At 38.9% G+C, this 20,637-nt stretch overlaps 1 protein-coding gene across 1 annotated transcript in view; it reads right to left on the bottom strand.

The window, feature by feature from the left end:
* Positions 1-20,637, bottom strand: part of HEPHL1 (hephaestin like 1) — an 81,452-nt gene that overhangs the window by 28,202 nt on the left and 32,613 nt on the right. Inside the window, exons 6-12 of the mRNA XM_055283290.1 lie at positions 18,807-18,975; positions 16,184-16,323; positions 15,905-16,036; positions 13,974-14,185; positions 6,788-6,938; positions 3,072-3,284; positions 294-507 (exon numbers count right to left, since the gene is read on the bottom strand). Coding sequence (XP_055139265.1) covers positions 294-507; positions 3,072-3,284; positions 6,788-6,938; positions 13,974-14,185; positions 15,905-16,036; positions 16,184-16,323; positions 18,807-18,975 — 1,231 coding nt within the window. The remainder of the gene's footprint in view (positions 1-293; positions 508-3,071; positions 3,285-6,787; positions 6,939-13,973; positions 14,186-15,904; positions 16,037-16,183; positions 16,324-18,806; positions 18,976-20,637) is intronic.

Here is a 20,637-nt window from a genome sequence, read left to right as displayed (position 1 = left end):
ACCATGGGATCTGCCTCTTTCCCTGAGCCTTCTCGCCCTGCACACTCACTCCCAGGCACGCCCTGCATCCCATGGCCACCCAGCAGAGCCCGCCGAGGGCCTGCGAGACACTGCACGCTGCCTTCCGGAGGCCGAGGTGGGCAGCTTCCCTAATCTGTGCACATAAGTAAAAGTGTCTGTCGGCCGGAACTGTGCAGACACAACCCGGGAATTTGCAGGGAGCCACACTTGCTAAAGACCTACGGAGCATGCGCGATCCCACCGAGGAGCCCTGGTGGCGGCGCCTGTGGTACCTTTCCCCTCTTGCGTCCAAGTGCTGCTTTTCGAACTCCCAGTTTTTGTTAGGGGCATAATCCCATTCTACCTCTTCAGCGGCGATGTAAAAAGTTCTTATCATCCCGTACTGCTGCTCAGAAGGGTCCCTGTTGTCACAGCTGTTGACCTCATAGATCTGACCCATGCCTCTCGGGAGGTGGTGCATGGTGGTACAAAACACCCTAAAAATACCTGCAAGAGAAATGGCTCGGCATTGAGTGTGGTGCTCGGTATTTTTGTTGGTGATGGTCTGTTTTTAGCAAACCTGCATATTTTATTCCAAAATAACCAGTTAGGTGGATTTAAAAAATACCAGTTGTCTAGTAGTTTAAAATCAGACCCCAGGGGGAATAGATTACTTTGAATATATTTACTTCTGTGGAGAGAAAGATACCGTCCAAAATTCATTTGTTATAAAAAAAGAAACTTACAATATTGCTACCAAAAAATGACTTTTCTGGGTCTCCCCTATAATACACACCTATTAGAAGACAGTCTCTCCTGGAAAACCACCAATGACTGTCTTAGCCCAGCCCAGTTTAAAAAGAACTAATTACCCGTAAGATGATTATCCTAGACAAGGTTCAAATTAAGCCACATTTCTGATGAGTATTTTGCCCTAAAGGATTTCATAAATTCTAAAGTGCAATAAATATGTGTTATTATTATTAAAGCCAAATGTATTACTTCATTAAGCCTTTGAGCAAAGAAGTTTCTCATTTCCAATGATAGGTCTACATTATGCTAAATGAAAAGGAAACAGAAAACAGAAAAACAATCAATTAGATTTTTCTACATAATACTGACAATCATGTCTGTCAAAAATTATGTAATTTTTAGATTGAATTTTCTAGATGCATTGGCATCAGATAGATATTTCTTAACTCAACTCACCATAAAATCACATAAGACAAATAAAATTATTGAAGATATTAACTGTCAATGAAAATATTGGGTCAATAAATCTTCCTCCCCTTTCTCTAGTAGCCTCTGTTTTTAGAGGTGAGGGATGAGTGTACCTTTCATTAACCTTCTACAATACACAGAGGTATCCTCTATCTTGCTATACATGTAACTCTGTTGTCTAAACATCACCAAGTTACTCCTTTTAGATGAGCGAAAACTCAATGGGTTGACTCAGGGGTACCAAGCACACCCAGGCACCGATGAGGACACGTGAGGAAAGGTCTTTTTATGAAACCACAGAGAAGACACCTTTGAAGACAGACTTGGAAAGACTGTCCCCTGCATTTGTTTTTTCCAGGCAGCCTATTGTTTGTGTATTGATCATGGCACTTCAATAGTTGAGGAATTGTCTCCTCTAAGAACAAAGAGGATCTTAGACAAGGTAGCATGAAGGAGAAAAAAAATTAACAATAATAATAATAATAGAAGAACATGGAAATGTTTGAGTTGCAGCATATAGTCTACTCTACCCACTTTTGAGCACCCTCCTTCTTGACTTATAGGTAAGAGACAGGAATTGGTGAAATGACTAAGCTTTTAAGCAGTCACAGATTTATGCTTATCACCAAACATAAACTGGAAAACACTGTTGTGAAGCTCTTTAGAAATGTATAGGACACATGGAGTAATGATCAAAGCACTAGAATAAGTAGCTCCATTTCTAAAATTATTCTGGGCAGCTCTAAATTTGAGTGCCTATTTCTATGAATTAAAATGATTTGGCTATTTCCCAATCCCCTCCCCTCTTTGGTCTTGAAGAGCGTATTGGAAAAAAAAAAAGTTGTGTCCAAGGCATCCCTTGATTTGAGTAATTCATAATTGATCAACTATACTAATGTACAGAGACTGGACACTAGGAAAAGTTCACATAGAAAAGACTATGGAGCTCCTAGTCTCAGGCAGTCCTTAGGCAAAGATTTTGAAGCCCAAGCCTCAAGTTCTTAATTGATGACACAGAGACATCTAAACTGCAGTTCCAGTGGAAAGCAAAGAAGTAGAACATCCATTAGTAAACAGCAAGTACTCATCTTAGGTAGCATATTGGTTTCTTGTTAAGACTGATGAAAAAATTGGTTTGGAAAAACATGTTCAATATCTATAGGGCTTGTTCTCCTCACTTTTCATGCAGTGATTAGCATGTGCTACCATGTGTTGCTTTAGATCTTTTATGAAAATGCCCCAATTATCTCATTAGCTTGGAATCTCTAAGAGAAGAAGTTCCAGGTACTGGCATTATACAGGGGTCTCCATAAATTCCAGATCCAATGCAGCTTGCCCTGTTGGGAAACCAAGGGTGCCCAACAGAATGAAAACAGAGAATTCCCCCAATCAAAAGGCTGTTATCAGTACTTACGGAAGAGAGACCAGGCTGCAGTTATGGCTACATCTGTAATCTGGAAGCATCCACTGGGATGTCCATGCCTGGTAGATGCTTCAGAGAAGCAACTGAAATTATGTTCATGCTCAATGAGAGCAAAACATATCCACTTTATCAGGGCTGAATTTTTATGGACTGTGAATCAAAAACATTCTTCTAGGATTTATGCACCAAAGACTTTAGAGGGCTCCCACTTCTGTTTTGTGGATGCTATTTTATATATTTCCCCTCTGTCCCTTACACTATGTGTTTGGACTAATAAGTCAGGATTCTCTGATTCTAATCAAGACTGTATCTATTTCTACACCACTTGAAGTGCACAAAGTCTACCAATTTCTTCTGTGGGAGGACTCTAAGAGGATGAACCTGAAGGTAGAAAACTGGTCACCTGAGATGGACCCAGCAAGTTTACCTGCGTGGTCCGGCTGCATGAATGCTGTTGTGGCCATGTGGGGAAACAGGGCCAGGGAGTCTCGGTGAGTCCCTCGTAGGTGGATGGTGTTCCCTTGAAAAACAATTCCATGCATGTCGGTGTCAGTGCCCAATCCAATCAGATGCCAGGAAACTCTATCCCTTTTACACATGTTTAAGCCTGGCTGGTTGCCGTACATGTAGCCATTAACAGCTAAATGGAAGAAGAAAGATAGTGAAAAATTATCAGTGTGTATGGGGCAGGGGAGCTTCAAATATGTAAACTGTTTACAAAAGATCCTTGTTTTCAGAGAATAAACAGTACCAGGGAAAAGCCACATGGTGAATCCACTTAAAATGGAGACGAAAATTAACAATGAATAATGAAAATATAAGGAAATTATTTAAATGTTATCTTTAACAACACATATGCAAGGACACTAATTCTTTTTTTTTTTTTTTTTTTTTTTTTTGAGACGGAGTCTCGCTCTGTCGCCCAGGCTGGAGTGCAGTGGCGCAATCTCGGCTCACTGCAAGCTCCGCCTCCCGGGTTCACGCCATTCTCCTGCCTCAGGACACTAATTCTAAGAATGACTAAGGGATAAATAAGATTGTTTATGAAATAATTTCCCCATACTCTTCTCTAAGGCTCTCAATATGAAAATCTTTTTTTATGTTTATTTTCCTATGATCTCCCTTGTTAAAAGTCTCTTCCTCAGTTATTAATTCATTGAATTCTACAAGACGCTCATTTGCCAGTGGGCTTTGCATTTGATTCTAGAAGTTGTCAGACATGCTTTTACTGATTACATGGATTCAGCATTATTTGAAAGATTTTTTAATCAATTGACAGTATATGTGCATATGCAGTCAGTAGAGAGGAACTATTTTAGGGGGTACTTAAGCTTATATGAGTTTAGTCTTTGAGTAAATAAATTTGCTTTATGATAACTTGTACTTCCTTACCCCAATACAATTACTGGAGGGACTTTATTAATAAATAATGATTAGTTAGATATGAAGACCCTCTGTGCTTCCAGAGTGGCAAATTGTTTTTATCTTTGACATCAACCCCAATCCATTGATAGTGGCTATCTGAAAAAGTGCCTTGAGAAGAATTTAGAAACCGCATTCTCACCCCATGGGGATGAATGCCATGATATAACAGCAATGTCTGACTGGTGAATGCACATAATTGTGTCTCATACTTCATGTCTCTTGGAGAAATAAATATTTCTACCCCCCTCCTGCTCTCTACTAAGCCTATAGTAGGAAGGAACTATTATCATGCACATGAGTGACCCTCTGTTATAATCCCATTATCAAATAAAATTACTTTTTATTAGGTTGGTGCAAAAGTGATTGCAGTTTTTGCCATTGAAAGTAATTGCAAAAACCGCAATTACTTTTGTACTATCCTAATATTTCTGTGTCTGCAAAACCAGTGGTGCTTGGTAATTGTACTCAGATCTGGGATTATTAGTAGAAATTCCAAGAAATTCTGGCCCTTCTGAGAAGGACACCACATTTTTTAAAAAAAAAAAATCTTTGATAATGTCTTTGCAAATAAATGATCTAAATCTTGTCCATCAAATGTTAATGAGATCTGAGTATAAATCAAGGTGCTAATAAATTCAGTCCTTGGCTGGCTGGTAGAGAATCTTCTCTTGCCTTGGAATGCTTGTTTAAAGCCTCTCTTTCTACAACATTCACTCATCCATTCTTTCTTTCAGTGAACATGTTTTGAATACAGACTATATAATAAACACAACACAAAGCATTGTGTACCATGTCAGGCCCTTTCTTTTTGGCTTTGTTGCTCTCTTCCTTCCACTCCCTGCAAGCAAGACTGAAGCTAGAACTTAGTTTATGATTAATGTGACATTTGAATTAAGATGCATTATTTGCCTTGAACTTTGTTTTAACAATGATATATCCTGTATTTATTTATTTATTTATTTATTGAAAGAGAGAGAGGGTCTTAACCTGTTGCCCAGGCTGGAGGGCAGTGGAGCCATTATGCTTACTTCAGCCTCAACTTCCCAGGCTCAAGAGATCCTCCTACCTCCTACCTCAGCCTCCTGAGTAGCAGCTGGGACTACAGGTGCACACCACCATACCTGGCTAATTTTGTATTTTCTGTAGAGATGGGGTCTCACTATGTTGCCCAGGCTGGTCTTGAACTCCTGGACGCAAGTGATCCTCCCACCTTGACCTCCCAAAGTGCTGGGATTACAGGCACGAGCCACTGTGCCTGGACTATGTATTGTATTTCTAAATATGAAAGTAGTTTCACATTGCCAAAATAGGGTGGGGCTGGATTTGATGTAGTTCATTCAGTTTATTATCTTTTTAAATGAAGACCGACCTCTTTGATGATAAATTTCTTTTACAATTTAGTTTCTCCACCAAGAAACTGCTGTATTTCCTTATTTCTACCTTAATTTCCCCTTTATATTGTCTACTAAGAAGTTTGGAAACAATATTCATATTCAGTTACAGTGAAACCTTTTGTAGAAGATGACACTGAAAATGCACTACTCCATGCTTTCCATTGGCACAAGAGAGGACTCTGTTGGAAATGAGCATCTGGTTGCCATGGGGCCCTTGTAACCTTGGACTATTTTTTACTTCCACACAAGGAAGGGAGGTTAAGGGCTATTTTGTTATTCTTCCATAATGCTTTAAAAGGCAGTAAATAGATTTTATGCTGGGTCCTAAAACAAGCAGGTTATCACCTGTTGTCTTATGTTACTTGCTTCAGGCACTTTTATTGACTGCACACTCTTGCAGGCATTGAGTTTGGACTCTCATTACTCTGCTACCTTAGGTAATATGCCTAAGAGTAATGAGCATCCTGTGTTACTCACAAGCAATTAGCAGGTGTTTTGCTATTGTAACACTTGATACAAAGAGACAGGGAGAGATAATTAAGTAATTCCTCTCAAATGAAGATCTGGGACAGGAGCAGCTAGGGTTTCACAAATTAACACTCACCAGTCACTCATACTACTTAATGAAATCATTCATACTACTTAATTATAGACACTTTGCTATGTAATGATTATCTCCTATTGTCACTTTGGTTTTCAGACTTAATGTTATTGTGAACCCAAGGGAGAGTAGTTTGTCAGTAATTTTCTACATTTATGATATACTGTGAACTTGGCTAGTTTAAAATTTTTTTTTTTTTTTTTTTTTTAGACGGAGTCTCACTCTGTCGCCCAGGCTGTGCAGTGGCACGATCTTGGCTCACTGCAACCTCTGCCTCTGGGTTCAAGCAATTCTCCTGCCTCAGCCTCCTGAGTAGCTGGGAATATAGGCGCACACCACCATGCCCAGCTAATTTTTGTATTTTTAGTAGAGACAGGGTTTCACCATATTGGCCAGGCTGGTCTCCTGACCTGGTGATCTGCCCACCTCGGCCTCCCAAAGTGCTGGGATTACAGGTGTTAGCCACCGTGCCCGGTCGCTAGTTTAAAATTTGTGTTCCTTCATCTAAGGCTGATAAAGTGTTCTAGAAGTATTAAATTTCACATCTCTGAGAGATAGGGAGGTTTCACCATACCATGTAAAGCTGAAGGCGTGAAATAACTTACTCATGACCAAGAACAATATCCAAGAAACCAAAATTAATATAATTCAAACACGCCGATCATTTTCACTTCAAATGCAAGTCAGCCTTTCATTTACAGGCGGGAATGTCATTTGTCATACCATGCATTTGGTTGGATTTCACAAACTCTTTATCTTCTTTGTCAATGCTGAAGGGATGCCAGATAAACTTCTGAATGTTTTCATCAAAATATCTGCTCAGATTCTCATCAAAGACTGTGAACAGTAGGTAAAACTCCTTGTCTATTCCTTTCTACAGAGAAGAAAGAAATGAATACATAAAAAGTACAGCTTGGAGGAATTCGCAGAATTGCTTTCCTTTCAAAGTTCACACAAAATATTAATAAGTCAGGGCAGATCAACATCAGCCCTAGAGTTCCCAGGTCATTTTTAAATAAGAATACTGAATGTTGCTCTGATGAATTTATTCCCCACCCAGAAAATTTGTCTTTCTCATTACATCCATCCTCCAAGGAAATCAGCCCCTGCTTAGAAGGCTTCTAGTCTTTTGGCCTCTGTTGCCAGGCTGGTCCTCAAGGACTTTTTCTCCTTACCCTGATCTCCAAGCTCTGGCCCAGCTTCTCTCTCTGACTTCATTTCCCTGTACTCACCTCCTAGCTTGCTCCAGGCACCCTGGCCTTTTGCCCTTCCATGAACACACCAACCTCATTCCTGCCTCAGGGTCTTTCCATGCGTTGTGGAACATGAATTGAAGAACTCCCTTCCTCAATTCACTTTCCTGCATGTCATTTCCTCAGAGTGGTCTTCCCTAACCACCCTTCTAAACTTATCACCATCTTTTGCCCAGAAACTCACTCACTTTACCCTATTTTATTCTTCATAGCACTTATCTCCACATGAAACTATTTTATTTATGAAGTTTTTTTTTTAACTTTTTCCTACAGCAATGTGAGTTTCATGAGGGTAGGAACACTTTGGATTCCTCTCTGTACCTGCATCACCAAGAAAAATGCCTGGAAAAGCAGGCATTGAGTATACATTTTTGAGTGAAATAATGAATTCATATAACTGACAAGACTTAGCTAAATTATGTTAACTTGAGTGGACAGTGAGGGGACAGTGGATATGACTTCCCACAGCGTGTATTCCTAATCAGTCTATTTGAGCCTATCTGATCACACAGCATCACAGATCGCTGCAATATGCTTTCCTTTAGAACTGACCCAAAGAGATGACTACGTTTTCTTTTCTTTTTAATTTAATTTAAAATTTTGGGATACAGGTGCAGGCTCTGCAGATTTGTTACATAGGTAAACATGTGCCATGGTGGTTTGCTGCACCTATCAACCTATCGCCTAGGTATTAAGCACAGCATGCATTAGCTATTTATCCTGATGCTCTCCCTCCCTCCACCCCTACCACCACAAGCCCCAGTGTGTGTAGTTCCCCTCCCTGTGTCTATGTGTTCTCATTGTTCAGCTCCCACTTATAAGTGAGAACATGCATTGTTTGGTTTTCTGTTCCTGCATTAGTTTGCTGAGGATAATGGCTTCAGGCGCCATCCATGTCCCTGCAAGGGACATGATCTCATTCCTTTTTATGGCTGCATAGTATTCCATGGTATACATGTACCACAATTTGCTTATCCAGCCTGTCAAAAGACATGGGCTTTTCAGTTGATTCCATGTCTTTGCTATTGTGAATAGTGCTGCAATGAACACATATGTGCATGTATCTTTGTAATAGAATGATTTATATTCCTTTTGGTGTATGCCCAGTAATGGAACTGCTGGGTCAAATGGTATTTCTGGTTCTAGGTCTTTGAGGAATCACCATACTGTCTTCCACAATGGTTGAACTAATTTACATTCCCACCAACAGTGTAAAAGTGTTCCTATTTCTCCACAGCCTTGCCAGCATCTGCCATTTCTCGACTTTTTAATAATTGCCATTCTCAATAGTGTGAGATGGTATCTCATTGTGGTTTTCATTTGCATTTCTCTAATGATCAGTTATTTTGAGCTTCTTTTCATTGGTTGCATAGGTGTCTTCTTTTGAGAAGTGTCTGTTCACGTCTTTTGCCCACTTTTTAATGGTTTTTTTTTCTTGTAAATTTGTTTAAAAGTTCCTTGTAGATTCTGGATATTAGACCTTCGTCAGATGGATAGATTGCAAAGATGTCCTCCCACTCTACAGGTTGTCTGTTCGCTCTGACGATAGTTTATGTTGCTGTGCAGAAGCTCTTTAGTTTAATTAGAACCCATTTGTCATGCTTTGCTTTTGTTGCAATTGCTTTTGACATTTTCATCATGAAATCTCTGCCTCTGCCTATGGCCTGAATGGTATTGCCCAGATTTTCTTCTAGGGTTTTTATAGTTTTGGGTTTTATATGTAAGTCTTTAATCCATCTTGAGTTAATTTTTGTATAAGGTGTAAGGAAGTGGGTCCAGTTTCAATTTTCTGCCTATGGCTAGCCAGTTCTCCCAGCATCACTTATTAAATAGGGAATCCCTTCCCCATTGTTTGTTTTTGTCAGGTTTGTCAAAGATCAGATGGTTGTAGATGTGCTGTCTTATTTCTGAGTTCTCTATTTTGTTCAATTGCTCTATGTGTCTGACTTTGTATCAGTACTATGCTGTTTTGATTACTGTAGACTTGTATAGTTTGAAGTCAGGTAGTATGATGCTTCTAGCTTTGTTCCTTTTGCTTAGGATTGCCTTGGCTATATGGGCTCCTTTTTGGTTTCATATGAATTTTAAAGTTGTTGTTTCTAATTCTGTGAAGAATGGAGGTGACCATCCTTTCTATCCCTCAATGCTTTCCTGTCTCTAACATGCTCCCCACCCAAGCCACCTTCATCCTGCTGCATGCTCTGGAGGGACCCTCAGCAACGTTATCTGACCATATCTTTCTCCTTATATTGGACAATACAGTCTCATCTCATGGTATTCTGGTTGCTGCCTACCTGTTCAGCCTCATCTCTTGACTCTTTCCTCCTGGCACTTTGAAGCAAGGCCAAGCTCCTTGTCACCCTCTGCACTTGCTGTGTTCTGCATCCCTCTGTCCTTCGTGCATGTATTCCCTCAGCTTTGATAGTCTGACACTCTTTTCTCTTGCAAACTGCTAAGCAACCTCATGGTTCTGCTTAGCTGCCCACTTCTGTGATGCTTTCCTAACTCCTCATCAATGATGTGAGTACTCCTTGCTCCTACTATCCCTTATATATAGTTATTTCCTTAATTACATGATGCTTTAGAAGGCAGTGGTATAAGAGCATGAGCTACAGAAGAAAACAATGAAGACTTGAAAGTTTTCAGAATAAAATATTAAAAATTGGAAGAACATAAAGGATCAAAATATATTTTAAAAGATTGTGGGCTATGTGAACAGAAAAACCTAGGTTCTAATGCTATTCTTCTGTTCACCCACTGTGAAGCCTGGAGCAAGTGATTTATCCTCTCTAAGCCCTAATTCCCTCACTTGCAACATGAGGGTAATAGTAGTCCCTACATCATGTTTTTTGTGAAGATTAAATGAGATGACTTAGCTAAAGCACTCAACAAAACAACTGACAAATATTAAGTACTCAGTGCTGTTATTATTAGGTGTGACTGCAATCATCCATAGTACGAGAATGAACAATTGAAAGGAGTTGCATTGAAGAACCTTATTGCTTGACAGGTATTTGGAGGGTAACTGGGTTTAAAGAGGGTGGGAAATTAGCCCAAGAAAACATTAGAAGGAACATGACAGAACCCTGAGTGATGGTGAATTTATGAATAACTTAACTGGGCCACAGTGTGCCCAGATTTTTGCTCACACATTATCCTGGGTGTTTCTGGAAGGATGTTTTTGGATGAGATTAGCAATTGAATCAGTAGACTGAATAAAACTGTACTTCCCGACATGAGTGTACCCCATCCAATTGGTTGAAGGCCTGAATAGAAAGAGCCAAAAGGCTCACCTTCCTCTAAATAAGAGGGAATTTCTCCCACCCGACTGTCCTTGAACTAGGACGTTGGCTTCTTTTTGCCTTCATGCTTAAACTAAAATGTTGGCTCTTCCTGGTTCTCGAGCCTGTCAGCTTTCTAACTGGAGCCACCCCATTGGCTCTCCTAGGTCTTCTGCCTGTTGACTCAGCCTGCAGGTGCTGAGACTTACCAGTCTCCATAATCATATGAGCCAATTCCTCATAATAAATATCTCTCTGTGTGTCTCTTTCTCCATATATATATATATATATATATATATATATATATATATGGAACATCTGAGTAGTGGCTGGTGTCTGCAGCACACAGCTATTTTGTGAAAGGTATATGTTAGTACATAGTAGGCTCCCACAGCAGCAGGGAAGAAAGGTGAGAGGTCTAAACCATAACCCATCACACAACTCTGAGTATTGAAATGTGGATAAGGAAAATGAGTTTTGTAAATGAGGTTGCACTGGAATTTTCAGTGTTTGTTTGCAGGCCACACAATGTTTAAGATTTGTGTAATATGGCATTTTCTGCTAACTAAACTTCTTAACCTTGGGGATAAGAGTACTTACCCTGTATTGCATTTATCCAACCAGAAATATTTGTTGAATGTCAACAATGTGCCATGCATTGTTCTAGGAAAGGAAGATAAGATAGGCAAGGTCCTTGCTCCATTGCACTTATCTTCTTGTAGGAGGAAACATACTATACACATAAGCAAATAAATAAACAAGGAAACTGTCTTATGGTGGTAAGTGATAGTAAAATCAGGTGATATAAAAGAGAGTGACTGTAGTCTGGTGATCAGAGAAGGCTTCTCTGAGGAGTGACAAGAAGAACTAGCCATGCAAAGGTGAGGCGATGGCATTCCAGGCATAAGGAGCCTAGTACAGAGGCCCAAAGCCAAAGACAAGCTTGGCCTGTGAGAGGAACAGAATGTGGATGGAGCATAAGTGGGCATGAGGGAGCGTGGTGCCCACTTGTGGGAACAAGAGGCTAGGGCATGTCTAAATAGTGTTGATTTTTGTTTTAAGTGTGATAAGAAACCACTGGAAGTGTTGAACAGGAAAGTGACTTGATCTCATTTGCACTTTAGAAAAATCATGCCTGGTGCCCTGTGATAAAATTAATCATGGAGAGGGTGACTATAATCACCTTAATTGTACATTTGAAAATAACTAAAAGAATATAAATGGATTGTTTGTAACACAAAGGATAAATGCTTGAGGGGATGAATACCCCATTCTCCATGATGTGGTTATTATGCATTGCCTGCCTGTACCAAAACATCTCGTGTACTCCATAAATATATACACGTTCTATGTACCCACAAAAATTAAAAATAAAAAAAGTTTAAAGAAATTAATCATGGGGGAAACAGGAGACAGCTCAATGCAATGCCTGATCCTAGATCAGACCCAGGAGCAGGAAAAACATGTTTTTCTTTTGCTATAAAGAACATCAATGAGACAATCAGCAAAATTTTAAAATGTATGTAGATTTGATAATGTCAAGGTTAATTTTCTGACTCAGATAATTTTACTTTGTTTATGTCAGAGAGGGTCCTTGTTTTTAGGAAACACACACTGAAAGACATTATGTCTACAACCTACTCTCAAACAGTTCAGAAAAAAAACTCGCAAAAACAAAGAGAGATAATAATAAAGCAAATGAGATCAAATGTTGATGAATCTGGGTGAAGGGTATATGAGGATTCTTTGAAAATTTTTTCTACTTTTTCATAAGTCAGATTATTTCCAGAAAAGTGTGAGATCTACAGAGAGGTGGATTCAAAGAAAGAAACAGAATGGAAGTAGGGAGTTTGACTGAATGGTTATTGTGGGGGACCAGGGGTGTTAGTAAATGACATTCTGTACCTGACCATTCACCACTGGGAGAATTTATGACAATTTATTGGAAAGAGATGCAAACACTTATTTCCATTTTCATCTCTCCACCTGCCTAGAAGAGGACTAACCATTTTGCTTATAGAGGGCCTGGCACATACTAGGTATTTCATAAGTAACTCTTGAATTGAACATACCTTTCCATCTGGCCAAATGGTTTTCTCTCTCAGCCAAGTTATGGGTATAGGATGTTTCAGGGTACCTTTTTTTTTTCATGAATTTTGTGTAAGTGGACTGACCATGAATAATATTTGGCTTAGGCAACAATTCCCACAGACTATAAGCTGCTTCTAGCAAACCTCAAAGGTACCATTAAATGGACACAGCGGGGGCAAAATTAGAACTACCTTTCAAACATTTTCTGGCACTTAATCTCCTTGGCTTAGGTATTTAGCTGCGAGGAAGCAAGAGGATGCATTGGAAAAAGGACAAATTTGGATGTTCAAGGTCCTGTGTTTTACTGCCAACTTTCACTACTTACTAGGTGTATTTCCTGGAATTCCACTCAATGTCTCTGAGCCTTAGTTTCTTCAGCTTTAAAATATGGATAATCATTCGGCTTTGCCTTGTGTGCTTGTTGAGGCACAGCATAAACATTCAGTCTTATAACACATGCAGTAGACATTTCCGGGATTGTTCCTTCATGTAGAGAAAGGAAAATCCAAATAGGATCAAGATATTTTGTGTTTTTTAAATCTGGAAATTCCTTTGAGTCCAGAAGTGGAGCCACACAATGCCAAAAATTATAAAATATACCATTTAAATAAATGTCCTTGCTATTTCTGATTGGTAAAATAGATGGTTAAATGACTATTTTTCTCTTTTCATTAATATGTTTAATATCATGTAGACGTAGCTTGAAAGGCTATGCTTCGCTACACTAATCAGTTGAACAATTCAAATCTCTAAGTTGGGACTTGCAAGAAGTTATCTAAATGCTTTCTTGTTCCTGCAGCCATAGTGATTAACTTTCAGTTTACAGTTGTGGATCACAGTGGTTCTCAACCTTGGCTGCACATTGGAATCATCTGGAGATTCTTATTTAATTAGTCTGTAGTATCTGAATAATGGATGTTTAAATGGTCCCCAAGTAATTTTGATTTGAGAAACCTTGTCCAAGAAGAATAATTCCAATTAGCATTCCATGTGGATCTCTAAAGATTCTGTAATAAAAGCAGCACACAGAAAAAGAGGCCTGCCAAATCCTAACCACAACAAGCAGAGATTCTAGGTTCCTGAGTGGGCATTTGTAAGTATAAATTTCAATCTTACATTTTCACCAGAAAATAAAATAAAATCTCCATTATGTAGAAGTCTACTTCAAGAGGAAGAAAGACAAATCGCTTTTTGTAACTGGCTATTCCTGTCTCATCTCTGGCTCTGTTGCGGATCTCTCCCACATACAACCCTGAGAAGAACTGGTGACACTCAATGGCCTACCTGTGTCCCATCAGCATTGAGGACGCCCTTTTTACAGACTAGCAAAGGCCCTACCAGGCCAGAGCTGGTGTCCTTAATTGGATCAACTGCTGAGAAGTAAAGATAGGTCAGACAGGGAGGATCATCAGCAGTTGGGCTTACGCTCTCAGGCACTGTCCACTTGTATGTGAAGGTTTCACCTGGTTTAACATGCGCCCCTGGCTTCACAAATCCTGAGGATATAAACAAAACAATTATTCAAAGCAACAGGCAAGAACATTGCATTGGTCAGACTGGGTCTTCCAGCCCTGGGTGCGTCCCTCTGATGATGTAGAATTTTGTTCCAGGAGAGTGGTTTTCTTTTATGTATCCTACCAGAGGAGGCCACTGCCACAATCTGCTGGCTTATGAGATAGAAGTTTAAATCAAAGGATTATCTTCCTCATAAATCCCATATAATTTCTTACTCAAATGCCAGCTTTAGCAAATATCAAAAGACTGATAGTGGCCCATTCAACAATTAAGTGAAAATTCGTAAAATATCATTGGAATGCTTTCTATGTAGAATATATTATACTTGGTCTTGCAGAAGATACCCAAAAGAATTAAGCAAGAAATCTATCTTTAAAGAGTTTGAAATATAGGAGACCGAACCGGAAATCATCCAAATAACTACAAGATAGAGGAGTTTAGTGAATGCCCAAGGTTACAAAGCTGATAAATAGCAAATCTGGGATTCAAACTCAGTTTTTGTCTGATTCCAAAGACTGTGCACTTAACCCTTACACCATACTGCTAAAAAACACATTGAATCTTTCCTACTAGACAAGGCCAGAGGCTCACTCTGCATTTTATCCAGTGCTCTGCAAAAAGGTGCCCAATATGTTTGCTGAGTTAACAAACATTTTGTCTGTTCTAGTGTTCTTTCTGCACACACAAACACACAGTCATTCTGAGCATTTTTTTGGGTCTTGCTCTGTCACCTAGGCTGGAGTGCAGTAGCATGATTATAACTGCAATCTTGAATTCCCAGGCTGAAGAGATCCTCTTGCCTCAGCCTTCCAAATTGCTGATCTTACAGGCATGACCCACTGCACCCAGCCATTTTGAGTATTTTGACCAAAGAGGAGAGGACAGTTATAGGAATTGTTACCACAGCAAGAGAGGGTGAGGATGGGTCCAGGGAGAGGGAATTCTCTTCCATTCCTTTCTCCTCTGTCCCCTCACCATCACCACAAAACCTATTCTCAACTGGGCCTGGCATCACACTCGAGTATAAAGAGTATCCCAGGAAGCCAGGGTGTCTGCTGCAGTAATAGGGATGAGTACCAAGGAACTAGAAGTTTCCCAAGAGCACTATTATGAATAGATGAGAGTTCCCACAGCCACTGGGCAACAGCTACCTTTCTTACATTTAGAGAACCTGTGCCATGTACTCTGTGATGGGGAGAGGCCATATCAGATGATGAGCACATATTACTGTTTTTTATAAATATATTTGTTGATCTGATACAGAGCAAAGACCATGTGTAAGATTTTGATGTCAACAAACCATTAGAAATCAAATTTTCCCTTCAGCCTTCACCTGCAGAATCCTATGCAACCTGCAACTGAAAAACCCTCTATCTTAGAGAAAAAGAAGTGATTGTGAAAGTAGCTTACTTTTGAGATTTATCATATTACTGAGAAAAAAAGAAAGAAACGAACATTTCCTAAGAACCTACCATGGGCCAGACCTTGTCCTAAATTCTCTCCCTCCCTTTCCAAAGCCCTGCGAGGTAAGTATTGTTATCTGTATTTGACAGGAGAGAATCAGGTTCAGAAAGTTTAAGTGATTGCCCAAGCTCTCAGGACAGGTAATGGAAGGGACCAGGATTTGAACAAGGACTGTTTATTTCTAAGTGCTTTGCTCACCCCTCCTGTTTCCTCCCTAAGCCCAGAGTGAGACTTACCATCTAGGTTTGGGGCTGCATCAGATGCCTTGTCATAGATCACGCCATGGGGCAAAATGCTATAGACCTTGTCGGCTTTGTTGGCAAAGGTCACTAGCAGGGTATCACCCACCTCTGCCTTGATGACCGGGCCTGAAAAAAAAAAATATCCAGAAGAAGAGAGAGAAGAGAATGAAAAGAGAGAGAAAGAAGTAGAGCAGAAGAATATTCTGTGCAGATGTACATGCCCAGCTAAAACATCTCCCTGGGTTCAATGCATGGGGGATGGTTTTACTGTACCAAGAATTCCAAGATGGGCTTCTTCAGCAGAGAATCTCTTTCTTTTAGTAAAAGTTGCATCAACAAATTCAGTATACCGAACCTTCCAGTATTTTCCTCCTATTCTGTTGTCCCCTTGTGTGAAGTAGAGATCAGAGTCACTGAAAAGACATAGGAACCTGATTGAGGACACTTCTCAACATATCCACCAAATACTTTAATTACGGAACTTCATTCTATCACTTTTAGTCCACTCACCTACCCATCTCCCCAGAAAAGACAGCACAGGCCTCGACAGAGTTCCCAGGAATAGTTAACCAGCCCTAAAAGTCTTCAGAGCCTGGATGATACTCAAGCTCATTTCTCTCAGCCATTGTACTTTCTTCCTGAGAGGTCCAGCACTGAACCAGGCACAAGTAAACTCCTTATTTACCAATATTAGAGTTCCAGAATGGTGTTCTACAAAGTAACAAAGAGCTAACTAGTTTCTCTGCAGAATAAGCATCCCTCTCACTCTTGCTGATATTAATATGAATATTCTCTGCATCTAGTAAGCTCTTTGATATCTGGCATTATTAAGGAATGGAGTGTCTAGTTAATCAAATAGTGTAATTATTGGAGAGCTACCATATAAACCATATGCATGAAATGCAAAATTTCCAAGTCATGAATATGATAATATAAATTCTGACTAATACTGTCTGTATACTATCTTATTTCCATCAATGGTACCATCACTCTTGCAGCCACGTAGATTTTCTTTTTCTGCTTCATTCCCTTAACTCATTCATCCTTACTTTGTAAAATTTTTTGGCACTCTTCCTTTTCTACTCTCCTTGTGCATCTTTTCTTTTCCTTTCTTCCCACTACCATGACCCCAGTTCATGCCCTAATCACACTGGGTGGAGCCCATTGTATGAATCTCTGAACTGCATCCTCTATCTGATACTGGCTCATTCACTTTTCTTCTCAGCATAGACACACAACTATTAGACTGGTGCAAAAGTAAGCCATAATGGTCATAATGGCCAAGACCATGATTACAAATTACTTTCAATGGCCAAGACTGTGCTTATTTTTTCACTTAATACAACATTAATCTCCAAAATGGTAATTGTTATTGTTATTTACCTACTCCAAAATCTTCAATTGCTTCCAATTGCCAATCAAATAACGTTCAAAAAGATTAAAGGACCTCTGCAATTGATATCCCATTTACCCCAATTCTCTATTTCTCTATGCAAATGTCCATTCTTCTATGCAAATTGTTACTGCAGTCTCATCTGTTCATTCCTCCCATGCCATGGGTGCTTTGCATCAACCCCTCCATCTAAAATTCCTCTCTTCCCTATTCAGTTAAATAAATTCTATCACTCCTTAAGATTTTGCTTAAGTTTCACTTTCTCTATAATGTGTTCCCTGGCTAGCTTAGCACTCTCTGAACATCCAGGTAACTCACTACCAGGACAACTCACCTCACTCTTATTTGTAACTTGCAGTTACTTCTCTAGTCTTGTGAACCCAGCTTCTTCCTCTGCTTTTTATTGTTTTAGATATCCTTGCATCCCTCATGTCATCTTGCACGTTGTGCTTTCATATATCACATTAAGTATTGATTGAATATAGTTTAATCTTTCCTATTTCAGAAGGCACTTCAGAATTCTAGAAGGCCCCTAAGACAATTTTGAATGCTAATTCTCATTATTCTGTTTATGGAGAAATACTAGTCAATAGAGAATGTTGATATCAGAGTCTTTCATATATAGTTCACACAAATTCTTTAGGCAGGGTTTAAGTGCATCAGTTTGGTGGAATAATGAGTGAATGTATGAATGAATAAATGAATGAAGGAATAAAATGTACAATTAAAGAAACAAATGATATTTTATTGATCACAGAGAATTTTTAAAACATTCCCTTAAATATAAAAAAGTATTCTTGATATCACGCTGTACATTTTTTAATACTTCACAGACATCTTTGCATATGGTTATATACTAACAAGTCACAGGAGTCCAGATCCACCTAATAAATTGCTAGATTCAATTTTTTCAATAGTATATTCTATGAGAGCACAGAGAGAACATAATTCATTTAAATCAGGAGTCAAAGATTTCACTTCAGAGGTGACATTAGAGTAAGGCTTTGAAAGAAAAATGGCATTTTACTGAATAGAAAGGAAAAGAATATTTGTAGGACATAAAGGGGATATAACTTAAATCAGGATATCCTTGAACCAAAAAGGGTAACCCTCTTAGGCCAGGTCATCTCCATCTCCTGTCATTCCGTCTTCAAGACTGTCTGCTCCATATGTGTAAAGGCCTTACTCTATTCTTTGTCAGCTTAGTATTTCTAATGGTACTTTGCACTATAGTTTGCACATAGTACCTACTCAAGAAATGTTTGATCAATGAATGAATGATCTAGTGTTTTGATTTAGCCGGCAAGTCACAAAACAAGAAATATTCTACCAGTTCTCAGCAGTGCTTTTGCAGTATTAAGAACACCTTAAGCAGCAACATTATGCCATCTATGCAGTACGAGCTCATCAGAGCAGTGGTTGGAATACAAATTAGATCACAAAGAAAGCCTAACACATGCTTCTCTGACGAGAGGCTTAGAAACACCAACAAAGGGTGCTTACCTGCCAGAGGTATTTAGGGGAAGACCACTGAATTTGTTATAGCCTTGAGGAGCATAATCCCAAAGAATTTTTTCAGCTGCTATAAAGTAGCGCCTCTGTTGACCCTTCATCTTGGGGTAGAAAATATCACTTTTGCAGTTATCAACATTGTATTGCCCCAGCATACCAGCTGCAGAACAGAGGAAAACCACAAGCTGAGGCATAAATGATCACAAAAGGAATCATACAGGAAAAGACTGATAGATTTGACTCTTGAACATTTAGACTTCTGTACAGAAAATTGGACAATAAAGAAAGTTTTTTTAAAAAGGATAAATGGCAACAGGAGGGATATTTGTGACACATATGACAAAAGATTAATACATAAGTCACTTTTACAGATAAAGATGAAAACAAGTAAATCTCCAATAGAAAATGAGCAAAGAACAGAAATAGTTTATTCACAAAATAAATATTGGCCAATAAACAAATGAAAAAAAGGTTCAACCTTAACAGTACTCAAATAGTACTCAAACCTTAACAGTATTCAAATGATACTATTGTTCATTGATCAGATTAGTAAAGATTAGAAAGACTAATAATTCTCAGTGTCGGTAGATGAATGGGGAAAGAGCCATACTCATACACTTCGGGTAGAAGAATAACGATTTCCAAAAGAGAATGTGGCAATGTATGTCCATAGCTTTTTAAAAAAAATCAAACTCTTTGACCCAGAAATTCTAAATCTAGGAGTTTTTCTAAGAAAATATTCAGACAAAAGTGCAAACATCTATAAATAATAGTCATCAGTACTGTTTATAATAGCAAAAAAATTGGTGGGAAACATAAGCATTAAGCAATAGAGTATTGATTAAGCAAGTTGTAATCTCCTTATAATGGACACTGGAAGTATTAACCATGATGAAGTAAGCTCTGTATTCACTGACATGAAAATGTGTTTCCGATATATTTGTAAATGAGAAAAGTTAGCTACAGTACAGCATTAATAGACTGATTTCATTTTATAAAATACATATATATTTACATGTTAAGAAATAGAAAATAGGGAAGATATTCACCAGAATGTGAATATAAAATATTTCTATTATGGAACTACTGATTTTAAAACCAACTTATAGGGGCCAGATCCAGTGGCTCATGCCTATAATCCCAGCACTTTGAAAGGCTAAGGTGGGAGGATTGCTTGGGCCCAGGAGTTTGAGACTAGCTTGGGCAACATGGCGAGACCCTGTCTCTATTTGTTAAAAAACCTCCAATTATATGTATTTTCTAATTTTTTTACAATAACTTTTTTCTGAAGGCATGGACAATTTAGAAATATTGTATTTCAGGGAATGTATAAATGCCAGCTTATGTCCACAACTATTGGGCTAATTTAGCAATCTTACTAGTCTCAAATGGCTGCTAATATCTTGATTTTAAATCTACAGTTTCTTCCCAGATTTAACAGCACTAAGACTCTTTGAGAATAGAAACCTCTTGTTAATCTTTGTTTTCCCAGAAGAGCATCTAGTACATATTAACTGATTAGTTTTTCAGTTGAATGTAATTGGGATACTGCAGTTGACTAATGGTATGATTCACTGTGGAAGGTGGACAGGAACAAGAATGTGTTACCAAGGCAGCCCTGAGCAGCTGGATCTTTGCACCTATTAGTGACTATGGGAAGTTAGTGCCCAAATATCAGGCATTATTTCTTCTGTGTCTATTCCATTAACATATTTTTTTCTGTCTTGGTTTCATCATCTTAGGGCAGACCTTTAGGTGTTAGACCTCTAACACTGTCAAATGCTTCTTAACTAGCATCCAGTGGTCAGAATTCCTCCATCAA

Source organism: Symphalangus syndactylus, chromosome 6 (genome assembly GCF_028878055.3).
Source record: "Symphalangus syndactylus isolate Jambi chromosome 6, NHGRI_mSymSyn1-v2.1_pri, whole genome shotgun sequence".
Lineage (NCBI taxonomy): Eukaryota > Metazoa > Chordata > Mammalia > Primates > Hylobatidae > Symphalangus > Symphalangus syndactylus.
Note: the sequence above shows the minus strand (reverse complement) of the source record. Positions and strands in the feature narration are given on the sequence as shown.